General features: G+C 38.0%; 2 protein-coding genes across 11 annotated transcripts in view; one reads left to right on the forward strand and one right to left on the reverse strand.

The window, feature by feature from the left end:
- Nucleotides 1-11,430, reverse strand: part of LOC106955225 (ankyrin repeat domain-containing protein SOWAHC) — a 55,354-nt gene extending 43,924 nt beyond the window's left edge. For 3 of the 10 annotated variants that reach the window (XM_015045281.1, XM_015045279.1, XM_015045278.1), the window contains exons 1-3: nucleotides 11,165-11,417; nucleotides 6,944-7,259; nucleotides 2,985-3,103 (exon numbers count right to left, since the gene is read on the reverse strand). In XM_015045281.1, coding sequence (XP_014900767.1) covers nucleotides 2,985-3,103; nucleotides 6,944-7,247 — 423 coding nt within the window. In that variant the 5' untranslated portion in view covers nucleotides 7,248-7,259; nucleotides 11,165-11,417. Of the gene's footprint in view, nucleotides 1-2,984; nucleotides 3,104-6,943; nucleotides 7,260-11,164 lie in introns of all 10 variants that reach the window. The other 7 variants (XM_015045285.1, XM_015045282.1, XM_015045276.1 and 4 more) reach the window with 6 other exon arrangements.
- Nucleotides 11,431-11,657: 227 nt separating this feature from the next.
- On the forward strand, nucleotides 11,658-18,203 carry irx5b (iroquois homeobox 5b). The gene is made up of 3 exons (XM_015045288.1): nucleotides 11,658-13,083; nucleotides 13,883-14,288; nucleotides 17,530-18,203. Exons 1-3 carry the CDS (start codon nucleotides 12,883-12,885, stop codon nucleotides 18,066-18,068), a joined length of 1,146 nt encoding a protein of 381 aa, XP_014900774.1. The 5' UTR covers nucleotides 11,658-12,882; the 3' UTR covers nucleotides 18,069-18,203.
- The last annotated feature ends 3,654 nt before the right edge of the window (nucleotides 18,204-21,857 follow it).

A 21,857-nucleotide genomic window follows, 5' to 3' on the forward strand; every position in this document is an offset into this window, starting at 1 on the left:
AAAAAAAAAAAAAACAAGGAAATCTCTGGGTTTGAGACGTCAAAAACTGGTTGGAAACGATCTCAGAAAATTTCAAATTAATTTAAGAAAATCTATATCAAAAACAAGAAAATTAATGAATTTTCAAAAGTCAAAAAATTGCTAAAAATCACATTTGTGGTTAATCTCAGAAATTTTCTAGAAAAAACGAGGACATTTCTGAGTTTCAAAGCAAAAGATTTTTGGATTTTGGAAACTCAGAAAATTTCAAGTTTTTTTTCTAGAAAATTTCTGAGATTAATCTCATAACTCGTGAGTATTTTTTGACTGAAATTTGTTGCTTTCTACAATGCACCTCCGTCGTAATTATTCCACTGTTGAACTGATGGATTATTTCCCATATAGCTAGTACAATATTTTCATCAATATTGTGGAATTATTCACTTACAGCAAGCTCCTATACCTTGCTGAAAAATTACTTCTAAGTTAGTTTTGTCTTACTTTCCGTGTACTAAGATATTTGCACTAGAAACTAGACCAAAAATACTTTGTAAGATTTTGTTTTTGCAGTAATGGTTGTAATTTCCTGTTGCTGCTTGACTGATCCTTTTGTTTGTCTTCATACATAAAATCTCAGAAGTAGGAAGAAAGCATGGTGTGGCACGACATCTTTCTTCTTGAAGACTCTGCAGACAAACAGGAAGGAGGTGACGATAAAACAGGAACAGGAAGGAGGTGACGATAAAAAGGGGTTTAATACGACCACAGCCCCTTCAGTTTGTCTGCAGCTGGTGAGCCATCCTTGATGTCATTCTGTTCGCTTCCTGTCGCTGTTTGATCAGAAAGAGACCTGCTGCAGATTCACATGTTGTTCAAACCCTACTTGCATTCCTTTGTTATAGCGTCTGTTTCCTCGCAGTGATGTTTTTATTTCATTTTTCAACTCGTCCTTTGTCAGCGTTCCCCCCCTTCAGGACAGATTAAAACTGATTTAAACGGGAAGAATCCAGCTCCATGCGGCCTGTAAAGACCTCTCCAATAATTGGCTGCATTTAGATTTGTCTTCATTATTTTCCTGCGCCTGCAGCTGCAGCAGCGGCAGCATGGTGAAGGCTAACAGCAGCAGATGATGGAGGGTTAACCCTGATAAGGTGATGAGGACCCCCCCACTCCTTGCCTCTTCCCCCAAACAGCAGAGAAAGCGAACCCCCAGTGAACATTCAAGCCTGTAAATTGTTTATCAGACACTAATGCAGGAGCCTAATCCTATTTGCATTCATATTAGTTCCCATATCACCATCTCAGGGAGGACTTATTTGAATTCTACTGAGGGCGAAATAACTTTATGCATGATATCAGTATCTTCATAATTCACATCAGTAAAGTCAATTTGGTTGAAGTGCTCCTGCGCCGTGTGCCACCGAGCTGCAGAGGAAACTTATTTGGAGGTGCTTCACTTCAGCGAGGAAGCGTGGAAGTATATTAGAAACTCTCTCACACGTCTTCCTTCCCTCCTCCATCAGAGGCGGTGCGACCACTTCCTTCCACTCAGCGCAGCGATTCAGCAGCGGAGGAAATGCTGCAGCTCTGTCCCTATCAGGTCCACAGAGGGATAAACCTGCGTCTGGGCCTCCGCCGAGTCACCAAAGCAAACTCTGCAGGAAACCATGCAGGACTCCACACTGCAAATACCAAGTACTTAGGTCCAAATAGCTTAGTTGTCTTGAAATAAGGCCAGAGGTGTTCATAAACATTGAACTCAAGTCAGAGTGTCACTACTTTGTCTCAGAAATATTGAGTAAAAAAGCATTTGGTAAGAAGTCTACTGGAAGTACTGAGTAACTGATGAAATGATCAATCATTTAATATTTAGAAATTACATCATCAGACAAACCAAAATATAAAGTTAAGTGCATCCCCAGTAATTCATATAATTAACTGGGGATGCACCGATATAAAACATATGGCCGATATCGATATTTATTATATGTACTTTTCTGCTGTTTCGATACATTTGGAAAGAAAATGAGACAAATGACAAGAAGATGAAAACAAATATCGATTGTTAATATCGGCCTAGTTTTATTACCGGACTGTTTTATATTTATATAAATATAAATATAAAATGCCTGCTAAACGCATATTAAAGCAGTGGTTTAAGGTGGAACAGCACTGGTTTAATCGGGAGGGAATCTGGTTTAATCCAGAATATCACTGGTTTAATCCAGAACGGCATTGGGTTAAACTGGAAGACTAGTTTAAGTAGAAATAGGAGTGACATAAATGTCAAAAAAATAATCTGAAAACAGAAATTGCATCTGTCCTAAAACAACAACAAAAATCAGCTAATTTATATATTGAAACCTAATTTTTCATCTCTTAAACCGAAACCGTTAAACTGTTAAACATCTGGGTTAAAACCGTCCGATGTCAGAACCAACAAAGAACCGAGAATCTCTCAAACAGTGATTTTTTTTTTTATTATTATTGTTTTATGTACCCATATGTTCAGGGGGAAGTGTGTCTTAATGAATGAAGTGCTGATCTGGACTTCATGGCTGCTGTCATCTGCAATAAAGCTCTGAATGTGAGTGTTTGCAGATGATGAGCAGTTAACACAGACGATGATGAAAACAGGAATAAAAGTGTCAGGATGAACCGAGCTTCGGGTTGGTGATGAAAGGATGCACGACTCAGAATGAAATAAAAAAATACGATAAAGAGTTCATACGAAAAAAAAGAGTTTTGAAAACATTCAACATCTCTTAAATCTACTGTGTGACAAGCACACAGGTATAATTACATCCTAAACCCACGGACTCTGCGGAGAGGTAATAAAAAGTGAGCAGGAAAGTGTTTTTGAAGAAGAAAGTGAAAGGCTGTCAGGAGGGCCGGGCTTTGATCAGAGACGCCGTTTAAAGGCAGAAGAAAAGCTCAACGTGGAGCTGAGATCAAACAGAGGCGCTCAGCTCATGAATAAAGACCGTTTCTGTCTCTGGACTCACCTGATCCGCCTCAGTGACCACCAGCGCCGGCACGCAGCCACCTGACTCCCCAGCTTCTCCCTGATTGGTCGGAGCAGACGTCAGGTCCGGTCCTGATCGGTTCTGATACTCACCGGAGGCTGATTGGTGGGGAAAAAGACACTTTTAGAGAAATGTTGTGTGATTTAGTTTTCATAAGCTCATGCAAAGTGTAAAGAACATCTAGGAGGCGCTGTTTTAAGAATCATAAAAAACAAACTACAAGCTGTTTCACATTGAAAAAAGAAATATATCCAAATTTAAAATAAAAATGAGAAGCAGTAATTTCATATCAACAGAAACAAAGTTTAAAGTGGACCTCTTAGGCAAAATTCACATATTGCACATTTTTTTCTTCCATTCAGGTTTCTACTGCTCCTAAAAACAGTACAAACATTTAAAAAAAAAAATAAGTTAATGTTTTTTGGTGTTTGGAAAATGAGTCGTTTAAAAACCTTCCTGAATGTTGAATTACAATGGACAGAACAATGCAGTAACCTAGCAACTAAAGCAGCGCTCCAGACTTGACAGTTGGTTTTACTGCTGTACAATGGCTGCTAGCAGAAATCACTTGCTGCATTCTTGTTGGTTGTGCAGGATTATCTACTTTTGCTTTTCAAAGATGGTTATATAATTGCGCATCGGTTTTCAGGCATCTTCACGTTCGAGCGTAAATATCGAGTTGAGGGTGTGACCAGCAGTAGATTATTCAGATTTAATGTGGCAAGAGGCCCTTAAGGAGCTCAAAATAGACAGAACTGAGCAGACTGAAATCTGATTATCTAAAAACGTGCAAAAAATGTGATGAACATGTTTCATGTTTAGCCCATAGCCTATCGTAACCTATTCAAGGAAGCATAATATTCTTGTTTAAAGAAAAGGTCACCAGCAGAGATACCTGAACCAGTGAAAACTAAAACTACAGACATCATAGCGACCAGTATAAAACATTTCTTCTTGCTGTCTTTGATAGAGATGGGCGAATCAATCCAAAATATTGATAATATCAATACTTTCAGTATCAGATTGATACTTAAGTTTCAGATTCCCACCCTTGAAATTTTATTTTACTTTTGTAATTTCAGTTCTCAACTCTACCATAATATAAACTTTTACTGTGATTTGCTCTCAAATTACATATTTTTTGCGATTTATTTAGAAAACAATGCACACAAATTTGTTATCATATAAGTAGTTTTCACAGTTGGAACCAAACTGATGCACAAAATGTTTTTATTAGGAAAAAATAGTAGACAGCAGAAACCGTTAAAGATCCTCGCGGTACTTTATGTCACTTCTTCATGTTATTGGGTTTAAAGAATCCTACGAATGGAGACAAAGGTCAGGCCGCATCTTTTAGAAATGTTTGCTGCGGATTCAGAGCCTTTGTTTGTGTCACTTGTCTTTCAGGTTGACGGCAAACACAGATTCTCATTTTTCGTTCCTGAATCAGCAGCTTTGTAATGTTCGATCCTGAAGCAAGGTATTGTCACATCAAACAGAGCAGCAGTGACTGCGGTGAAGCTGCGACTTTCTGAGCTGTTTCTGTTTGTTTCTGAGGCCTCTTCGCCGTTTGTTTCGGCTCTCAGGTCTTCATGTTAAAGCCGCAGCGCTCACAATGCAGAAGAGCACATGCCTCCCAGAATAAAGGTGTTATCGCGCTTCAACCAGCTTCCTGCCGTGGTTCTCCTGGTGCACTTTGGCCGACTGCAGACTCACACCGCCCAGGCCCTCAGTGCTTAACTCTCTGCAGAAACAGTCTAAACTGTGGATTGATGCTTTATTTTCACAGGATCTATCTAAAACCTTCAACCTCTCATTCAATTTGAGAAGGCAGGTTCATCTCCGGCATGGGGAAAGTTTTAATGTGCTGGTTTGGGGTTTATAAGATGTAAACTCAACTGAAGGTTCTTAAATTAATATAGTTTAACCTCAGGTGTATAAAAAACACACATCAGATCCCCCACCACCAGAGTAGAGAAAATCAAAACTTTGCTGCAACTGGTGGCATTCTGTCTGAATTCATCCGTCTCTCACAGCAGGAATTTTATCCCACTCTTTTTAAAGTGTTGATTGAGCAGGGCCGCACCAACTCAAATTTAAGACTTTCAAAGGCTTTTTAAAAACCATAAAGAGTGAAATTTAAGACTTGTATGACAACAGAAATGTACAGAGGAAGATTGCATATTTTGCAGTTCTCTCTACAGACTGTTTTCACACTTTGTAGTCTGGTCGACTTGATTTCATTGGGTAACAGAATTGTGATACATTTTCAGATTACATTTTCAGCTGCTGTGGTTCACTTTCATACTGTACTGTGTCAAACAAACCGAAACCTTTAAAAATTGTTTCCCCCTCGCCTGTAGGAGCGCTGCACCAAGAACCACTGAACAAATCCGCACAAAAACCTCTGGAGAAAATTCTGACTGCAACTTTTTTCTTCACAAAATGTAAATGAGAATTTAGCAGTTGTAAGATTTTGTCTTTGGCAAAAGACCACAAGCAATTTCTCCATATAACACTAGACTCTTGCATTTGTTTTGGTTGTATTTACCCAGAATGCCCTACACTGTAGTCCACTTCCTGCTTGTGGAGCAGTCTCTGGTCCACTTGGCGTTTGCTTTTGAACCGCATCAGAGTTCACTTCAATCAAACAGAAACCCAGGTTTATTGACAAACCAGAGTTCACTTTTTTGTTCTGCATCAGAGTTCGATTACACATTCACACCTCCCCAAACAAACTGAACTTTGTAGACAGGCTGCTGTGAATGTTTTTAAATTTTAAATATTTTGAGGCCTTAATTTTAGGGAAACAAATGTAAGACTTTTTAAGGATGTGCGGACACCATGTGAGTTTATAGAAGCTTGCACATGTTTCTGCACAGCTTTCTGAAGGTCCCAGTGCAGCATTTCAGTCCAGGAATGGTTTGGACTTTGACTAGGTCTTTATTCTGTGCTTTTGACCCTTTTGACCATTACAGATTTGCTGTTGTTTTCAGGACCATCAGCTTATTAATAATCTAGTTTTGGTCAAGCTTCACCCTTGCATTTGATTCCAGATCATATGGAGGAGGTGAAGCTCAGACCATTATCCCCCACCACCATGCTTAACAGTTGGTGTAAAGTATGTTCCATTGAAACTTTTATGCGTTTTAGGAAGGAAGAAGATGTTTTCTCTTTTAATCCTAACAGATCATGCATTTCAGCCTTACTCTGTAGGGTCTTGAGCCAAAAAAAATTAAGCTTATTTCAAGGTTATTTTTATGCACCTTTTCAGCAACAAGGTAGGTCAAATTGCTTTACACTTTAAAACATGACACAGTAGCCAATTATGGTTGTTGGGATATTAGTCCTTTACTCCTGCAAATGTTCTTCAGGTAATAGGGCAACTTTGTAACTGTCTTTATGTGTTTCTGAAGGTTCAGGTATAAGTCCATCACTACACCCGGATTTTGGGCCTGATCACTAGTTTCTAGCTACAATAACTGAAGCTGTGTGCTGACTCTAGATCATTTCTAGATCTAGAGTCAGCACAATCTCTCTTTGTACCTCTTGAGGTACAAAGATAACTTCAGTTTTGTTTCTGTTCAGCTGGAAAAGGTTATGGGACATCCACACATTGATTTGTTCAAAGCATTTCAATCTGGTGACATAATAATGTAGAGTTGTGTATCACCTGCATAGTTATGATGGCTAATCTTACTTCCTATGATAACCTGAGCTAGTGGGAGCATATCGAATAGGAGGCAGCCCAGGATTGAACCTTGGGGTACCCCACACATGATTTCTGTCCAATGAGAAGTTACCTATTGTCACTGTTCTTTAGGTAAGATTTGAACTGGGCCAGAAAGTCCGACCCAACTCTCCTGCAAACCAAACTATGTCATTTACCCAGATAAGTAATAAAGAAACTCTGCAGAAGCTTTACAGTTTCTGCTCACCTTTGTCCATACAGTCCTGGATCTTCTCCTCTGCAACTGGACTGAACTCTGACTGTCCTGATAAGTCTTCTTCATAAGTCTGTGTTGGAAATCTGTCTTCTGTCTGGACCTCTGGTTCATAATCCAGATGAGGATTGTGGTCTTCAAGCACTTTGTCAGAGATATCATCTTCATCTGGATTTACCAGCCAACATTTCTGGTCCTGATCATCTCCAAGAGTCTTTGGATTCTGGTCTGGCATCAGTTCTTGGTCATCTTGACACTCTGCAGCTGAAGGTGACAGAGGCTTAGAGACATCTTCCATTTTATTTTAACTCTGAGGGGAGACACACACACAGAGAAATTCACTGAGCAAAATGGCTAATAAAACTTTACAAAGTTGCATTATTCACTCAACACAGATTAGGAAGGTGGAACATATACTCCTAAAAGTTTAAAAACTCAACGGGACTAAAACACTCACTGCAGGCATGTAGCAGACCTTACTACTTGCGGAAAAGACAAACACAAGAGGAAGAGGTAGGAGTACGATGGATGATGACGTGCCATGTTTTCTAATGATTTATCTCATGAACTAACTTATGTGATTTTAATTCAGTTCCTTAAAGCAATAAAGTCCCCACAAGTCTGAACGGGAAGTGATCCGCAACGTCTTAGTAGACCAGCGCATGCGCAATGCATATCAGACCCATGGCTTCCAGGCCAACAAAAAATAAGTGAACAGTCTTAACCAATGCGCGAGAGAAAAAGAGAACAAAATGGCTGCTGTCGGGATCGACCCGTAAGAGTCGGAAAAGGAAAACATGTCAGATGTGGACAAGCTGCCTTCGATCTCATATGGTTCACTACCTAATAAATACGAAGAGTGCGTACAACATGGAGGAGCTTCACGGCCTGAAATCTATGGAGGCATATAATCAATCTTTAAACGGATTTGAAAAGGGCGTACGAAATAGTTACGTGAATAAGGTTATGGTGACTGGCAGAGTAAGTACATGTCTAGCTAAGACAGACTGTATGTCTGTCTTGGCTTGTAAAGACAAGACAGACATGTCTTGTCTTTACAAGACATGTCTGTAAAGACATGTCTTTACAGACATGTCTGTCTGTAAAGACAGACATGTCTTTACAGACATGTAAAGACATGTCTTTACATTAGCTATATGCTAATTAATGCATATAGCTTAATTAGCAGCTATATAATTAGCAGCATTAATTAGCATATAGCTAATTAATGCTAATTAGCTATATGCTAATTAGCATGTAGCTAATTAGCATATAGCAAAATTAGCTATATGCTAATTTTGCTACTTCCGCAGTAAATATCACAGTAAATATCACAGATATTTATCACACACAGAGGTGGGTAGAGTACTGAAAAAACTGTAATCGAGTAATAGTTGTAAAGTACTTATATTCTTCATAAGTTAGATTGGAACGAGGCCAGAGCGAGTTCGAGGCTTTAGTTTGTTTATTGTTGTCATAGCAACTCCATAGCAACTACCTGCTAAGGTGGCTGTCAGTTGCAAAGTTAACGGAAGTGTGACGTAAAGTGAAATTGTGTGGGGAGTTTTCTAACAGCGGAATATACACAAAGATTTGTGTAAAAAAAATTATGTAAAGATGCAGCATAATAAAGCGATTGCGCAGAGTAGCTAAACTTATTCTAAGAAAGCGGTTAAAAACATCTGGACACATCGAGAGCAGATTACCTGAGCAAGATGGAGCAAGAAGGTAACTAAATGTATGAGTCTATGGGCCTCTGGTCATCTTTTGTTAACTAAGCCAAACATTTGAGAGAGAAAAACTTAAAATGGAGAGACATGATGGATGATGTAATCAGAAGCACACATTAATAGATCTTGTGGTTCCTGTTTCTCAGAAGTTTTCCTGTTAGCTCAATGACAGATAAAATTCAGAGATCTGCAGCGTGTAAACTAACAGGAGACCTTTACATCACTGAAATTATTATGTGCTCTGTGAAGAATCTCTCTGCTAACACTTAGCAGAGGAGTCCCAGGGGTGGTAATTATGTCTGAGCTCAGATAACAAGGAGCACATTTCAGACTTGAATAATAACTATTAAAGAAGAGTGTTTTCCAATTAATTAAACACACTGTCTTTATGTAACCTCTGGACATTTGCCCCGCGGGCTGAGCTCATTTATGAGCTGCTGCAGGAAAACAAACCAAGCTCCTTTCATCTGAAAACCCTCACAAAGTACCTCTGAGAATAGCTGCACATTTCCCTGAATATTCAACTTTGTTCATGCAAATTGTGGACATAACTTTTTGATATGATAAAGCTGCACCACAGAGTGATTTCAGGCCTGCTGGTGTCTCCACTCTGCAATGATGAAAGAGTAATTAGACCTTTTTCTGAGCCACTGCTTCCTCCTGCAGGAGAAGCAGAAGTAGAAGAAGATTGTTCACCTGTCCTGCCACTGAGGGCTCTAATGAAAGGTGCTTAAAGAAGCGTGAAAATACCATTCAATCCGCTGCTGCTGCAGAGGAGCAGCTCGCATCATTTCACCAATCAATGCAGCCAGGCTGGTGAGGAGCTCCGCACATTACTCTGGCTTCATTGGGTCGAATCAACCTTCGTTCGGCGCCGAGGCGAGAGCTGCATAGATGTTTTCATACTTTAAACAGAGAAACTTTCAGCTGATTCAGCAGGAAAACTGAGCTGGGCGTTCCTGATGGTGAACAGATTATAGTCTCAGTCAGGGCACCAACTTCTGCTCGACTTGAACTGCATCTTCTCATATTTGGTTTGGAGCTAATATTTTTCTGGTAAAAAAGTATTGATTTAATTTCCCTTCAAAATAGCAGCTGTCCACTGCTATTTTATGGTTTTTTCATGTTTTAAATCAGTCCAAATAGTATGTGATGTAATGACAATATATATTAACCAAAATTAATTAAAGGGGATTTAGAATGCAAAATTCCCATTTGTATCTCTTTTGCTTCTAAAAATAATTCAAGCGCTTAAAAACTCCGTCCAGCCAGTTTTTGGCAGTAAGTTAATGTGTTTTGGTGTCTGAAAAATGAGCCGATTCAAAAACCTTCAGAACCACAACAAAGCCCAACCCGTTACCTAGCAACCCAAGCTAGGTTCAGCCTTTATCTAGCAACCCAAGCTGAGCTCTGGCACATTTGATCAGCTGTTTTTTCTACTCTATGTGCTGTACAATGGATGCTGGAAAAGTTTTGTTGTTTGTTGAAAACAACAAAAATTATTTATTTTGAGTTTCTGTTTTTTTTTCCATTTGTGTCTTTGTAATTTTTCATTCATTTGTGTTGATATTTTTAGTTGTTTTAGACCTGTTTTGTTCCCTCCATGTTTGTTTTTTTAGTGTTACCTTCCCTGCTGACATTCTTCCTCAATTGCACTGGATTCCAGTAATTAATCACATCTGGTTTTCTTGTCACTCACTCACCTTCCCAGTTGTTTAAAAGCCTGTCAGTCAAACATGGAGTACCTCAGGGTTGTGTACTCAGTCCACTACGTTTCTATGATTTTCATGATTCACTTTTTTCAAATTATTTTCCACAGTGCTATGCAGTTTCATTGATAAAATGACTAAACATAAATCAATATCAGAACCAAAACCTTTGCACTCTTTGCAAAACTATGTTGTAGGATATCAAAGCCTGGATGTCTGCAGATCAACAGGAAACCGATGTTCCCTATAGGAACTTCCTGGAAAAGCTGCTCTGCCTGTCCTCTGAGATCTTTAGTTTTGGAGTCCTTATTCAACCCTAAACACACTAACAAAAAACTTTCATTCAAACTGCTTTTCTGAATAACTGCTACAATGTCTTGTGTGGGTAATTCACTAAAGCGCTTGAAAGGCTCCAAAATGTCCAAGACCCTGAACACACCAAACCTCCAACTCTTGCTTCTAGTTAAATCTTGTGTCAACTATTAGTCTTTTCAATACGCCCCTGAAATGTATCCACATCAGCATCAGGTTGAACTTTTTTTCATTCCTAACAATGAACTGAAACTTTTTGGGATCTTCTTCATGCAGAAACAAAGACAAAAGCTCCGTTGTTGGTCTCTACTGTAGCAAAGACAGGAAAAGATGGCTTCCATCTTTTAAAAAACTCTTATAAATGATCCATCTTTCCATAGTTACTCCAAAGAGTATTTATCAGCCTGTATGGACTGAACATAGAGCAGACAGTTAGGGATCTGTTGAGGTGTAATCAGACTCACCAGGTGATAAATTTACAGCTTGGTCCTCCAACTGAACTCTCGCCTGTAGATGTGAAGAGTCCGGCCTGATTCTGCTCATCCAAACAGAGGAAACCCACTTCTCTTCCTGACTGCGAACACACCACTGACGAGCAGTGATGGACCTTTCACTCTCTTCCTGCTGAGAGAAAAAGCTTCTGCTCTGCTAATTATAGAGCCTACAAATCAGATTAACACTCAGATCTTTTACTCTACGACTTCAATGAGCACAAAGAGTCACATTCATTTGAACATACCCTGCAGGGAGTCAGACTCTTGGTGTCACTCTGAACATTTCAGCTGGTGACATTAATAATCAAATATTCTAGATTAAAATGCAACTGACAGACATATAACCGTCACTCTGATCACTATTCCAGGTTTTATTTTTTGCAAAGAATTAATTCAACACATCTTTACAAAAAGCTGATTGCAACTTTGAAAAGTTCAGCATGGATTTGTTTTTGATTGTATTTTACCATCTAATAGGTCACAGATAATCTATTTTGTTTAGAAATTGTACTTTTTAAAACAATATTTACCTTATTGCATAACTTCTAACAAGACAGATTGGTCAAAACGATAACACTAAAACAAAGAAATCTAATAGTTAAATGTAATTTGTCAGTGACAGTGAACATGTTTGATTGAATGCAATCATATGTTAAAAACACATTTTGTTAAAAATTACATTAACTACAGCATTTTCTTCCACATTAGCAACTAGAGATGTTCTAAAATTACATCAAATCCTGTTTTTTTCCTGGTAATGGCTGTTGTGTTTTTTCCCTGATGACAGTAAATGTTGCATTTTGTTTGGCAAAGACAGTGAAAACATAATTATGCTCAATGATGACACTAATCAGCATTTTGTCCAATAAAGACAGTGAATGCAGCATCTTTCTTACCAGCAACTACAGTGAGTTCAACGAATTAAAAAGACATAGAATGCAGCATTTAGTCCAGTAATGACAAAAAGTGAAGGATTTTGTCACATAATGTCAGTGAATGCAACATTTTGTGCCATTAGGACAGTGAATGCAGCATTCTTTTTTCCATGTTCACTGAATGCAACATTTGCATCACAGAAACGTGACAGTTAATTTTGTCCTTTATCTGCATCACTCTGTTTTGTCACTCTTTCCATATTCTGTGTTTGATGACATTATAAATAAATTTTTTCAGCACTTATAAGTAAAATAATATTTTTTTAATTGAATTGTTGTTTATCTGTTAAATTAGCTGAGTAATAGCTGAGGGTTTAACTCATAACACTTTTTAATTATGAAACAGATTTTTATTTTCAAAAGAAAGTTTAGGAGGTGAAAGAAATTGATCTCCTTCCCTGTTGGGAGCTGAACCCAGAGTCCCCGAACCTCAGGTTGGGAACCACAAAGCTTTGTCCGGGACTCAGGTGTTCTAAGTGTTCACCTGCATGGCTCTGCTGAGGCGGCAGCGTCAGAAAGTGAAGGAGGTGCGTGTCTGAGGAGGAGGAGGAGCTCAGCCTCTCCTCCCTCTGCGTGTCTTCAGTGTGTCCGTGGGTTCCGCGGCAGCCGGAGTGGAGAAGCGGTTGCAGAACTCAGCCTGCACCTGAACGCACCTGCGATGCTCCTGGATGCTCCTGTCCGCTCTCTCCTCCTTCTGAGCGGGGAAACTCTCCGATGTGAGCTCGTCTGTGCGTAAAAGTGTCCGGCTCCGTCATGGCCTATCCTCAGGGGTTCCTCTTCCAGCCCTCCGTGTCCCTGGCTCTGCCCTTCAGCTCCGGGATCATCCTGGGTCAGAGGACCGAGGGCTCAGCCTTCGCTCCGTACTCCTCATCCGCGACCTCCTCCCCCGGATTCAGCTCCCACTCGCCGTACGGAGGAGAGCCGCGGGCCGCCGCCACCATCAGCTCGTTCATGGTGAGTGCCGGGTCCGAGCTGCGGGGGTTCTGCTTTCTGCGTTCAGGTGCGGGACAGAAAGTGAAAGAAAAGTCTGACAGGAGCGGAAAATTGGAAATGTGTGCGTAAAAACTGACTTTAGAGAATGTTTTGAAAATTTAAAGTAAGAAATGTAAAACATAAATCTTTCTCGGGAATATTTACTCTAACTTTTATATCAACTATTTCGATAAATCAAAGAGATAGATAGATAGATAGATAGATAGATAGATAGATAGATAGATAGATAGATAGATAGATAGATATCATTATGTCAGACAACAATGCACAGAACCAAATTGCTCAACTTGTAAAATTACAGTAAACTAAGCAGACATAGATAAAAGCCATACATTATCATTGCCTTTATAAAACAATGGTCCAAGCTAAAAAAAAAAAAAAAAATCACCACCTCTTTCTTTCCAAAATATGTTTTAGACAAAAAGAAAATAACATTTGGCAAAACCTGACTTTAGGAAGGTAAAATTATATAAATTTGAATGTCCAGCCATAATTCCAGTCTGTAATCTTTAATCGCTCCTCACACAATGTATTTTTACCTTTAAATGTTTTTGTTTGACTCAGCAACCATATTTCTTTTTTTTTTTTTCTGTTATTTTTGTTTGTTGAAATTGACAATAATATTGTGGTCAGGTTGTTTCTGCATCTTCACTGCCTTGGGCAGTGAAGATGCCAGATTAAATTCCTTCTGTTTTCCTCACTGAAATAATCCCATCTAGATTAGGAATCTCCAGACTAAAGTGATATTTTAATGTTGCAGAACCCGGGCTACGATCCATCCTCCGGCGTCTCCGGATCCTTGGACTACCATGCCTTCGGGCCCCTGGGGGCCTACCCGTACGGAGACCCGACCTACAGGAAGAACGCCACGCGGGACGCCACGGCCACGCTCAAGGCCTGGCTCAACGAGCATCGGAAGAACCCGTACCCCACCAAGGGGGAGAAGATCATGCTGGCCATCATCACCAAGATGACGCTGACGCAGGTCTCCACCTGGTTCGCCAACGCTCGGCGGCGGCTGAAGAAGGAGAACAAGATGACGTGGACGCCGCGGAACCGGAGCGAGGACGAGGAGGAGGAGGACGCCATCGACCTGGAGCGCACCGAGGAAGATGACGAGCCACTGAAGCTGACCGAGGAGGAGACGGAGCTGCGGAGCGACAGCGGTGAGTGGTTACAGGAGGGTCAGCTGCACCGATTAATCGATTGCTCAATTATCAATTAACTGATCACTCCTGTTTTAAATTCAAATTCAGAAATATTTTATTGATCCCTAAAGGGAAATAAATGCTGCAACTCTTACACATTCAAAATTCTTCAAAGAGTGTAAAATAATTGATTAATCATGATTAACTGATCAGTGAAATAATCGTCAACTAATTCAGTAATCGATTAATCATTAACTGGAGTACAAAGACTCCAATAAAAGGCTGTTTGCTGAAAGAAAAACACACTCAGAGCAGAAATTAAGCCAAAGCTGTACAAAAATACATACATTTTGTTTTAAGATTAAAAAAACCTTTTGTTTGTAAATACCCAAAACTCCTCAAGTATCATAGTTCACGTGGTTTAAATTAGGTAAAAATAAATCAAATAAGCATCTTTTGCCATATAATTATTTTAATTTAAAAAATAGCAGATTAATCCTTCACTGATGTTGTCATATAAAAGTGATGAGTTTTTCACAAGAAGTAATTTCTTAGCTGTAGATGCATCTTTTGATGCAAAAAGATCTGGCATCCACTGAAAGCAATGTTATTGGACTTTAAGCAATAAAATGTTTTTTTTTTTTCCTTATTTAAAAAGGGAATTATTAACTTGCATCTTTTAATGTATTTTTAAAATTGCATAAAAAGGCTTAGATAAAAAATCTACAGAATGTGGCAGTTATTTTTATGCGATTAATTGCCAGAATAATTGCTTAATCGATAACTAGATCAATCGATACCGAAGCACAGATGAAGATGAATTGGACTGTGGAGGATTTTCAGACCTGGAAGAGAGAAAGCAGAGATGGAGCTGGAGGCTGCAGCTGCAGAAACAGATGCAGATTCCCAGAGACGACGAGAAGGAACCATTTATTTCATCTGAAGCTTTTATTTCTTCAAAATATCCAACAGTATAAAAATCTGATTTTCCACAGATTAGATGCTGCATTTTTCAAGAAAATTCTGGAAAAAGTGTGTAGATAAATAGAAAAAAACTAAAATAATCAGATGTGTCCGAGTTTAAATCATTTTTGTCTTTAAAATCTGACAGCTTGATCATTTTTAATATTTGAAGAGGATTTTTTTTATTCAGTCTGGCGAAAGAAACTTTCATATTGGGATAAATAACAGATAATCTTTTATTTCCATGTTTTTTCCGATCTGCTCTGTTCATAGAAAATCCTGCAGGTTCAGATAAATGGATGAGGTGAATCTGCTCTGACGTTTAATTTTCGATCAGACTGAATCCTGGAGGAGAATCTGATTTTCCTGACATTTAAAAGTGACTGAAACCAAAAATCTGATCATCACAATTTCTGATTTTAGCTTTCTGAGTTCATCTTGTGTCATTTATTGTTTTTTAATTTTCTGCTGCAGAAGTTTCTGATTAATTTCTTTATCTACAAAAGTTAAAAAAAAATCCACAATTTTGAAAAGTGTACAGATTGATTGGTTCTGACCAACAGACAGTCGGGATTCTGTTTAATGATTTATTTAGTTGTTTTTTTGGTCTACGTTTGTATTAAAATTAGTAAAAATATCCCCATTCATTGTTCTGGACCATTTTATCTATTCCTTAGAGGTGAGCAGATCAATCCACAATATCGAATCAATAATTAGCGTGGCAAGATTCATAATATATCACATTGAATTTCTATTTAATTTGTCCTCACATTTGTACTGCAGTTTCTCAAAAAGGTTTAGTATTGATTTGCTCTCAAATAAAACATAATTTTTTGCACTTTAGTTCTGAAAAATCCCACACAAAACTGTTCTGTTCTAATATTTTTGTTTATCATATTAATATGTTATTTAAATATTTTGTAGATACATGTAAACTTTATTCAAGTTCTAACAAAATAATTCAAAGGAAAAATCACAAAATCACCTTTTGATTTTTGATATGTCAATAAAAAAAGTATATCAGTATTGGTAAAACTGATGCCAGCTGACCCAGTTTGCTTAATGTGGACCCGCTCTAATTAATTTGTTACCGTACAAACTTGTCAGTTTGGTCCCAGTTTGTTTTGTTTCAGCTTGGACTGTTCTGTTCTGATCAGAATGCAAGTTATTGATTAATGAGTTCATCTAAAGTTGATTAATCTGATCATAACTGATAAGTTGCCATTTTCTTAAAAAACTGAGTTTTCTCACATCAGTCTTAAGGACTACGTTTTCATAATATGCTGAATTAAAAAAAATAATTACATTTGAGCTTTTTTGTCAGGTGTCTTAAATACTCATTGCATAAGTAGATAATTGTGGTTTTCTCAAATTATTACACCGAGGCATATTTATAAAATATAACAAAACAGGAACCTCAGGTTGCTGATTTAAAAAAAAAATAAAAGAAGACAATCAATCCTGAAAGAAAAGAGAGATATTCAAAGTACGATTTGTGGTTGCTCTCAAAAGAAAAGTTAAAACTCTGTGAAGTGCTTTAACTCAGAAGTGCTTACTGACATCATGGTTTCTTTTTCATTATCAATCACATTTTCTGTTTTCGCTTTTTTTCGATAACATCCTCTCCTTTGTAGCACATCAAGACTTTTTGGTTTGCTTCGTCATGCAGCTCGGCTGAAAGAGCGATACTAAAGTAAAACTTAACTTAAGGAGCTTGTCGGGTGTAAGCAGAACCTCATAAGTTGCATTTTCCATCCCAAACCGGACTCTGTATCGTTTCTCTTTCCCGTTCTGAGAAACCGCCGCCATCTTTGTTTCTGTATCAACGGTTCCGCTTAATAAACAGCGGCGCCCTCTGCAGGATGGCGGCCAAACTACGACACTAAAAGAAGGCCTAAGCGGACGTTATTAGTTCATTCATTGGAACTAACTTTGAAATGAAATTAAATCTTTATATACATAGAGAAAGTAAAATATCACAGAAAAAAAAATAACAAAAAAGGCAAACTTAATAAATCATAGTCATAACTGTCTCATCCAAATATGTCAAACTTTATACATATTTACATGTGTCATGTCACAATTTCTGCTCTTTGCAAATTATATCTAGAAAATTAATTTATTGTTATGATGTTTACTATCCAAAGTCTCCTGTGAGATACCCATACAGCATTTGTTAATAAGTCGATTAATTGTTTCCCTCCCTGGTTCTGACCCAGATTTTTCTGTTTCTGATTGATTATGTTTTGTTTGTTTTATTTTTTCTTGTTCTGATCCACTTCTCTTCTCTCCACAGGCGTCCATCACCCCTCCGCCTCAGATTCCAGCCGGTTGGCATTCCGGGAGGACACCGGCACCGACCGGGCCCCTTTGGACCAGAGGTTGCCCCATGTTGCGGCCCCTCCTCACAGCGGGCCCCTGGAGGCCCTCAGAGCCTCTGGATCCGAGCATACGTCATCACCGAGCTCCTTGGATTCTTGCGGCACCACCCAGGGGCCGAACCCGGCCCCGAAGCCCAAACTGTGGTCCCTGGCTGAAATCGCCACGTCTGTGGACAAAAACACAGGAAGTAGCGACTCGCCGCAGAGCAGGGGGCGGAGCTCTCTGGGCCACGGCCCCGCCCTGCCGAGGCACCTGTACTACGCCTCCCCGTTCATCCCTGGATACTCCAGCTTCAGGCCGCTGGGGCCCCTGCAGGGAGGCCCTGGCTCACACATTAACGGATTACAGCAGAAGATGCTGCAGCGGGCCGAGGCCGCAGCCAGGGACTGCCGACTGCGCAGCCACAGCCAGACAGAGCTGCAGGAGCTAAAGAGAGGCATGACGAACGTGTAGCTGCTCAGAGAATCCTGCTGAACTTTGACCCCGAGACAGTTTCACAGCTTTTCTATGTTGATCAGATGTAATCTTTGTAGTGCGTTTCTGCACCCAACATGACATGTCATTGATTAAAAAATAGTTTTATTAAGATGAAAGTGAGCGCCTGCGTTTGTTGGCAGAAGGTTCCTCCGGGCGCACTGCAAAAACAGAAAAACACAAAACCACATCAAATATTTTTGATCTGGTTTCTAGTGCAAATATCTTATTGCACTGAAAATAAGACAAAACTAACTTACAAGAAGCTTTTCAGCAAAATATAGGAGCTTATTTTAAGTAAATAATTACTTAATATTGATGAAAAAGTTCTTGCTCTTCTTGCAGATTATTCTACTTGTAACAAGATATTTTCCCATGTTATAAGTGACATAATCTGCCAGTGGAACTAGAACGTTTTCATCAATATTAAAAAATTATTTACTTAAAATAAACTCTTTTATCTTGCTGAATATTACTTGTACATTACTTTTGTCTTGTTTCATGTTTAGTGAGGTATTTACACAAGAAACTACACCAAAAATATTTGGTAATATTTTGTGATTTTGCAGTGCGCAGAAGTCCACAAATTATTTTTTTATCAGTCGGGTTTATTAAGCTGCTTCTTTAAAGCAAAGATCCGTTTCAAAAGTGCCAAAACGACGCGTCAGTGCTGTGGGTTACTAATGTAACATTACTGGAGTTTGTGTTTTCTGACATACTAAAAAATAAAAGACAGATAAATATTATTAAATATAAAGTAGGGCTAGGCAATACAATTAAAAAACTGAAAATTTCACCAAGTACTTTGTGTCTAGATTCCTGACAAATATCTTAATACACTTGAAATAAGACAAAACTAACTTACAAGTAACTTTTCAGCAAGATAAAGGAGCTTATTTTAAGCCAATAATTCCTTAATATTGATTAAGTAGTTCTAGTTCCAATGGCAGATTATTCTACTTGTAACAAGATATTTTCCCATGTTATAAGTAAAAAAATCTGCCAGTGGAACTAGAACTTTTTCATCAATATTAAAGAAGCATTGGCAAAATTAAAACGATACAAATGAAGGAAAATATTCTCAAAAAGCTGGTTTTATTTCAGTTGTACAATAGAGTGCTACAAAATTTCAAAAAAATTGTTTAATGACTATTTTTGCAGATTAAAGATGCAAAAATAAAAAAGTCTGAAAATTAGAAGAAAAAAAAGTCGCTTTAAAGAGAAAAGTATTTCTCTAAAGTTATTGAGATCTACTGTGGAAGCTGTTTCAAAGTCCTGTCACAATGATAATAATTTGATGCCATCAGTAGCAGGACTTTTGCTGATTCATCTGTTAAAAGATGAAGTATTTTCTTTTTTGTGAAACCGATACTAAAGTATAACTTTACAAGATGCTCAACATTCCTCATTTCGATTTTTTGGCATTTTTGTGCAGGAGTTCTCATAAAATTACTACTTCATTCTTCTCATATTCTGACTTCATTCTCATAATTTAAAAATAATCTTACTCTGGTCCTGCTCCTTTGTTGTAGAGTTAACCTGAATTCAAAGTCCAAATCAAGAGAAGCAATAAAACACGATTGTCAAACAAGATGGCGGCTCTGGGCGCGCTGACATCACTCTGAATTATGGAAATCAAAGTATTGGTGAAAAAAATCCAGATTTTCCGAAGTCTTCAAAAACCAAATAAATGCTTAATAGATAAAATTGAAAAAAAAAATCTGCAAAACTGAACCATTTGTGTGACATTTCAGCTAATTTGCTAGAGTAGAGCACAGGTCAGAGATCCTGCTGCATTAAAGTTTTAAAGTTCAGTTTTCTGTCTGACAGATGATGATTTTATAGTCTGAATATTATTCCAAATATATAAACTTAATTTAAAAACACAGAAAATCAATAATGTTTTAACAAATTGAGCAGCTATTTCACTCATGGAGGATGAGAAGAAACAAAAATTCTAATTTAATATTTCCTAACAGAGTGTACATTTAAAACCACACTACTGGACCCAAACAAAGCACAAAACTAAATATTTATTGTTTTTTACTGAATTTTTCCTTTTAAGAGTTTTAAATCTCAAAGAAAAAGATGATCTACTTCGGTTTTCTGGAAAATAACATTTGGTTCACACTGGATGGAAAATTGTTAAATTGCTGTGGCTTAGCGCAGAGCGGTTTTAAATGTGAAACACCAAGGTGTCTCTGTGTGTGGTGAAAGGTGTTGCTCACAGCGAGTGAGAGGGTTACTCAATGCCAGTTCACACTCAGCATCATCGGCTGATGACTAAAATCCATCCATCCAAATCTGAGTTTGTATTGAGCTGCTGTGTTTGCATAAGTTCACTGCAAAAACAGAAAATCTTACCAAGTAATTTTGCATCTAGTTTCTAGTGCAAATGTCTTAGTACACTTGAAATAAGACTAACAAAAGTAACCTTTTAGCAATATCTAGAAGTAAATAATTCCTTAATATTGATGAAAAAATACTAGTTCTGTTGACAGATTATTTCACTTATAACAAGACATTTTCCATGGTTATAAGCTAATTCATCTGCTAATGGAACAAGTATTTTTCATCAATATTAAGTATTTAATTACTTAAAACATGCTTCTATACCTTGCTAAAAAGTTACTTTTAAGTTAGTTTTGTCCTATTTCAGGTGTGCTAATCTTACTTGGTAAGATTTTCTGTTTTTGCAGTGTAACCTTCAACTGTTACCAGCTGTTTAACAAACGTCTGCAGGTCTAATTGTGCAGCTCTGTTCAGTAAACTCCAAAGAAAACCATAATTTTTCAAATTTTCCTTGCCTTGATACAGATTTTTCTATCATTTTTGTTCCAATTTTAATCCAGATTTAATCTGATCTGGATTGATGCTGAGCTCTGATTCTTGATTCTGAAAAGATTGAATGAACAGATCAATCACTTCTGAACAGATTCATGATTCTAAACAAGTTCCTTGATTTGGAACAGTTTCTAGATCCTGACAGTGAGCAAATTTGATATTCTCAAAAGATTCTTGAATCTAAATTCAGGTTCTTGATTAAACTCAGTCTTGATTCTGAAAATATGTCATAATTTGAATTCTTTCCTGAGAGATGTCGACCATATTCCTGACTCTGAACAGGTTCCTGATTCTCAACAAGTTCTTAATTTTAAAAACTTCTAGATTCTCAACAGAATCCTAATCCTGATCTCGTTTGATATTCACTTGTTTTCAGTCAGTTATTGTCCAGATGTTAAAAGGATCAAATCCGATTTTAATCTAATGTTTAATGGTTTCAAACAAATTGTGAAATCAATTTGTTTTCTAAAGCCCATGTGTCACTTCTGGATTCATGCAGCTTTACAAATCAAAGTTTTCATATTTAATCTTTTAGCATTAATTTAGTTTTACAGTAAATAACAATAATTCAGGAATCCTCAGCAGGACTGAGGTTTGCAGTCTGAATTATTGACTGGCTGCAGGTAAGACCAACATCAGTAAATAATCCATGAGCAACGCAGACACTGATCAGAGGAAACTGAAGGTATCGATCCGATAAAACCAAACCGAGGCGTGAAGGTCGAGAAGGTCCTCCAGGGAGCTTTGAACGCAGCTTTAACAGTCGAGCCGCGTTTGCGAAAATCTCCTCTGGTATACATGTTAAATGATTTGTTCAGTAACACAAACAAAACAAGCTTCGCAGAAAATAAATCTGCTCCACATCAGCACAACTCGAAGAAGGTGAATAAATAACTGACTGATTGCCGTAATTAGTATAAAACA

Source organism: Poecilia latipinna, unplaced genomic scaffold (genome assembly GCF_001443285.1).
Source record: "Poecilia latipinna isolate Pla-1442-1.1 unplaced genomic scaffold, P_latipinna-1.0 Scaffold718, whole genome shotgun sequence".
Taxonomy (NCBI): domain Eukaryota; kingdom Metazoa; phylum Chordata; class Actinopteri; order Cyprinodontiformes; family Poeciliidae; genus Poecilia; species Poecilia latipinna.

Excerpts from the sequence above, each read along its gene's own strand:
- irx5b (XM_015045288.1), top strand. The coding sequence starts at position 12,883 with ATGGCCTATCCTCAGGGGTTCCTCTTCCAGCCCTCCGTGTCCCTGGCT. Across the intron at positions 13,084-13,882 it reads CCACCATCAGCTCGTTCATG|AACCCGGGCTACGATCCATC; the intron begins GTGAGTGCCGGG and ends TTAATGTTGCAG. Across the intron at positions 14,289-17,529 it reads GGAGCTGCGGAGCGACAGCG|GCGTCCATCACCCCTCCGCC; the intron begins GTGAGTGGTTAC and ends TTCTCTCCACAG.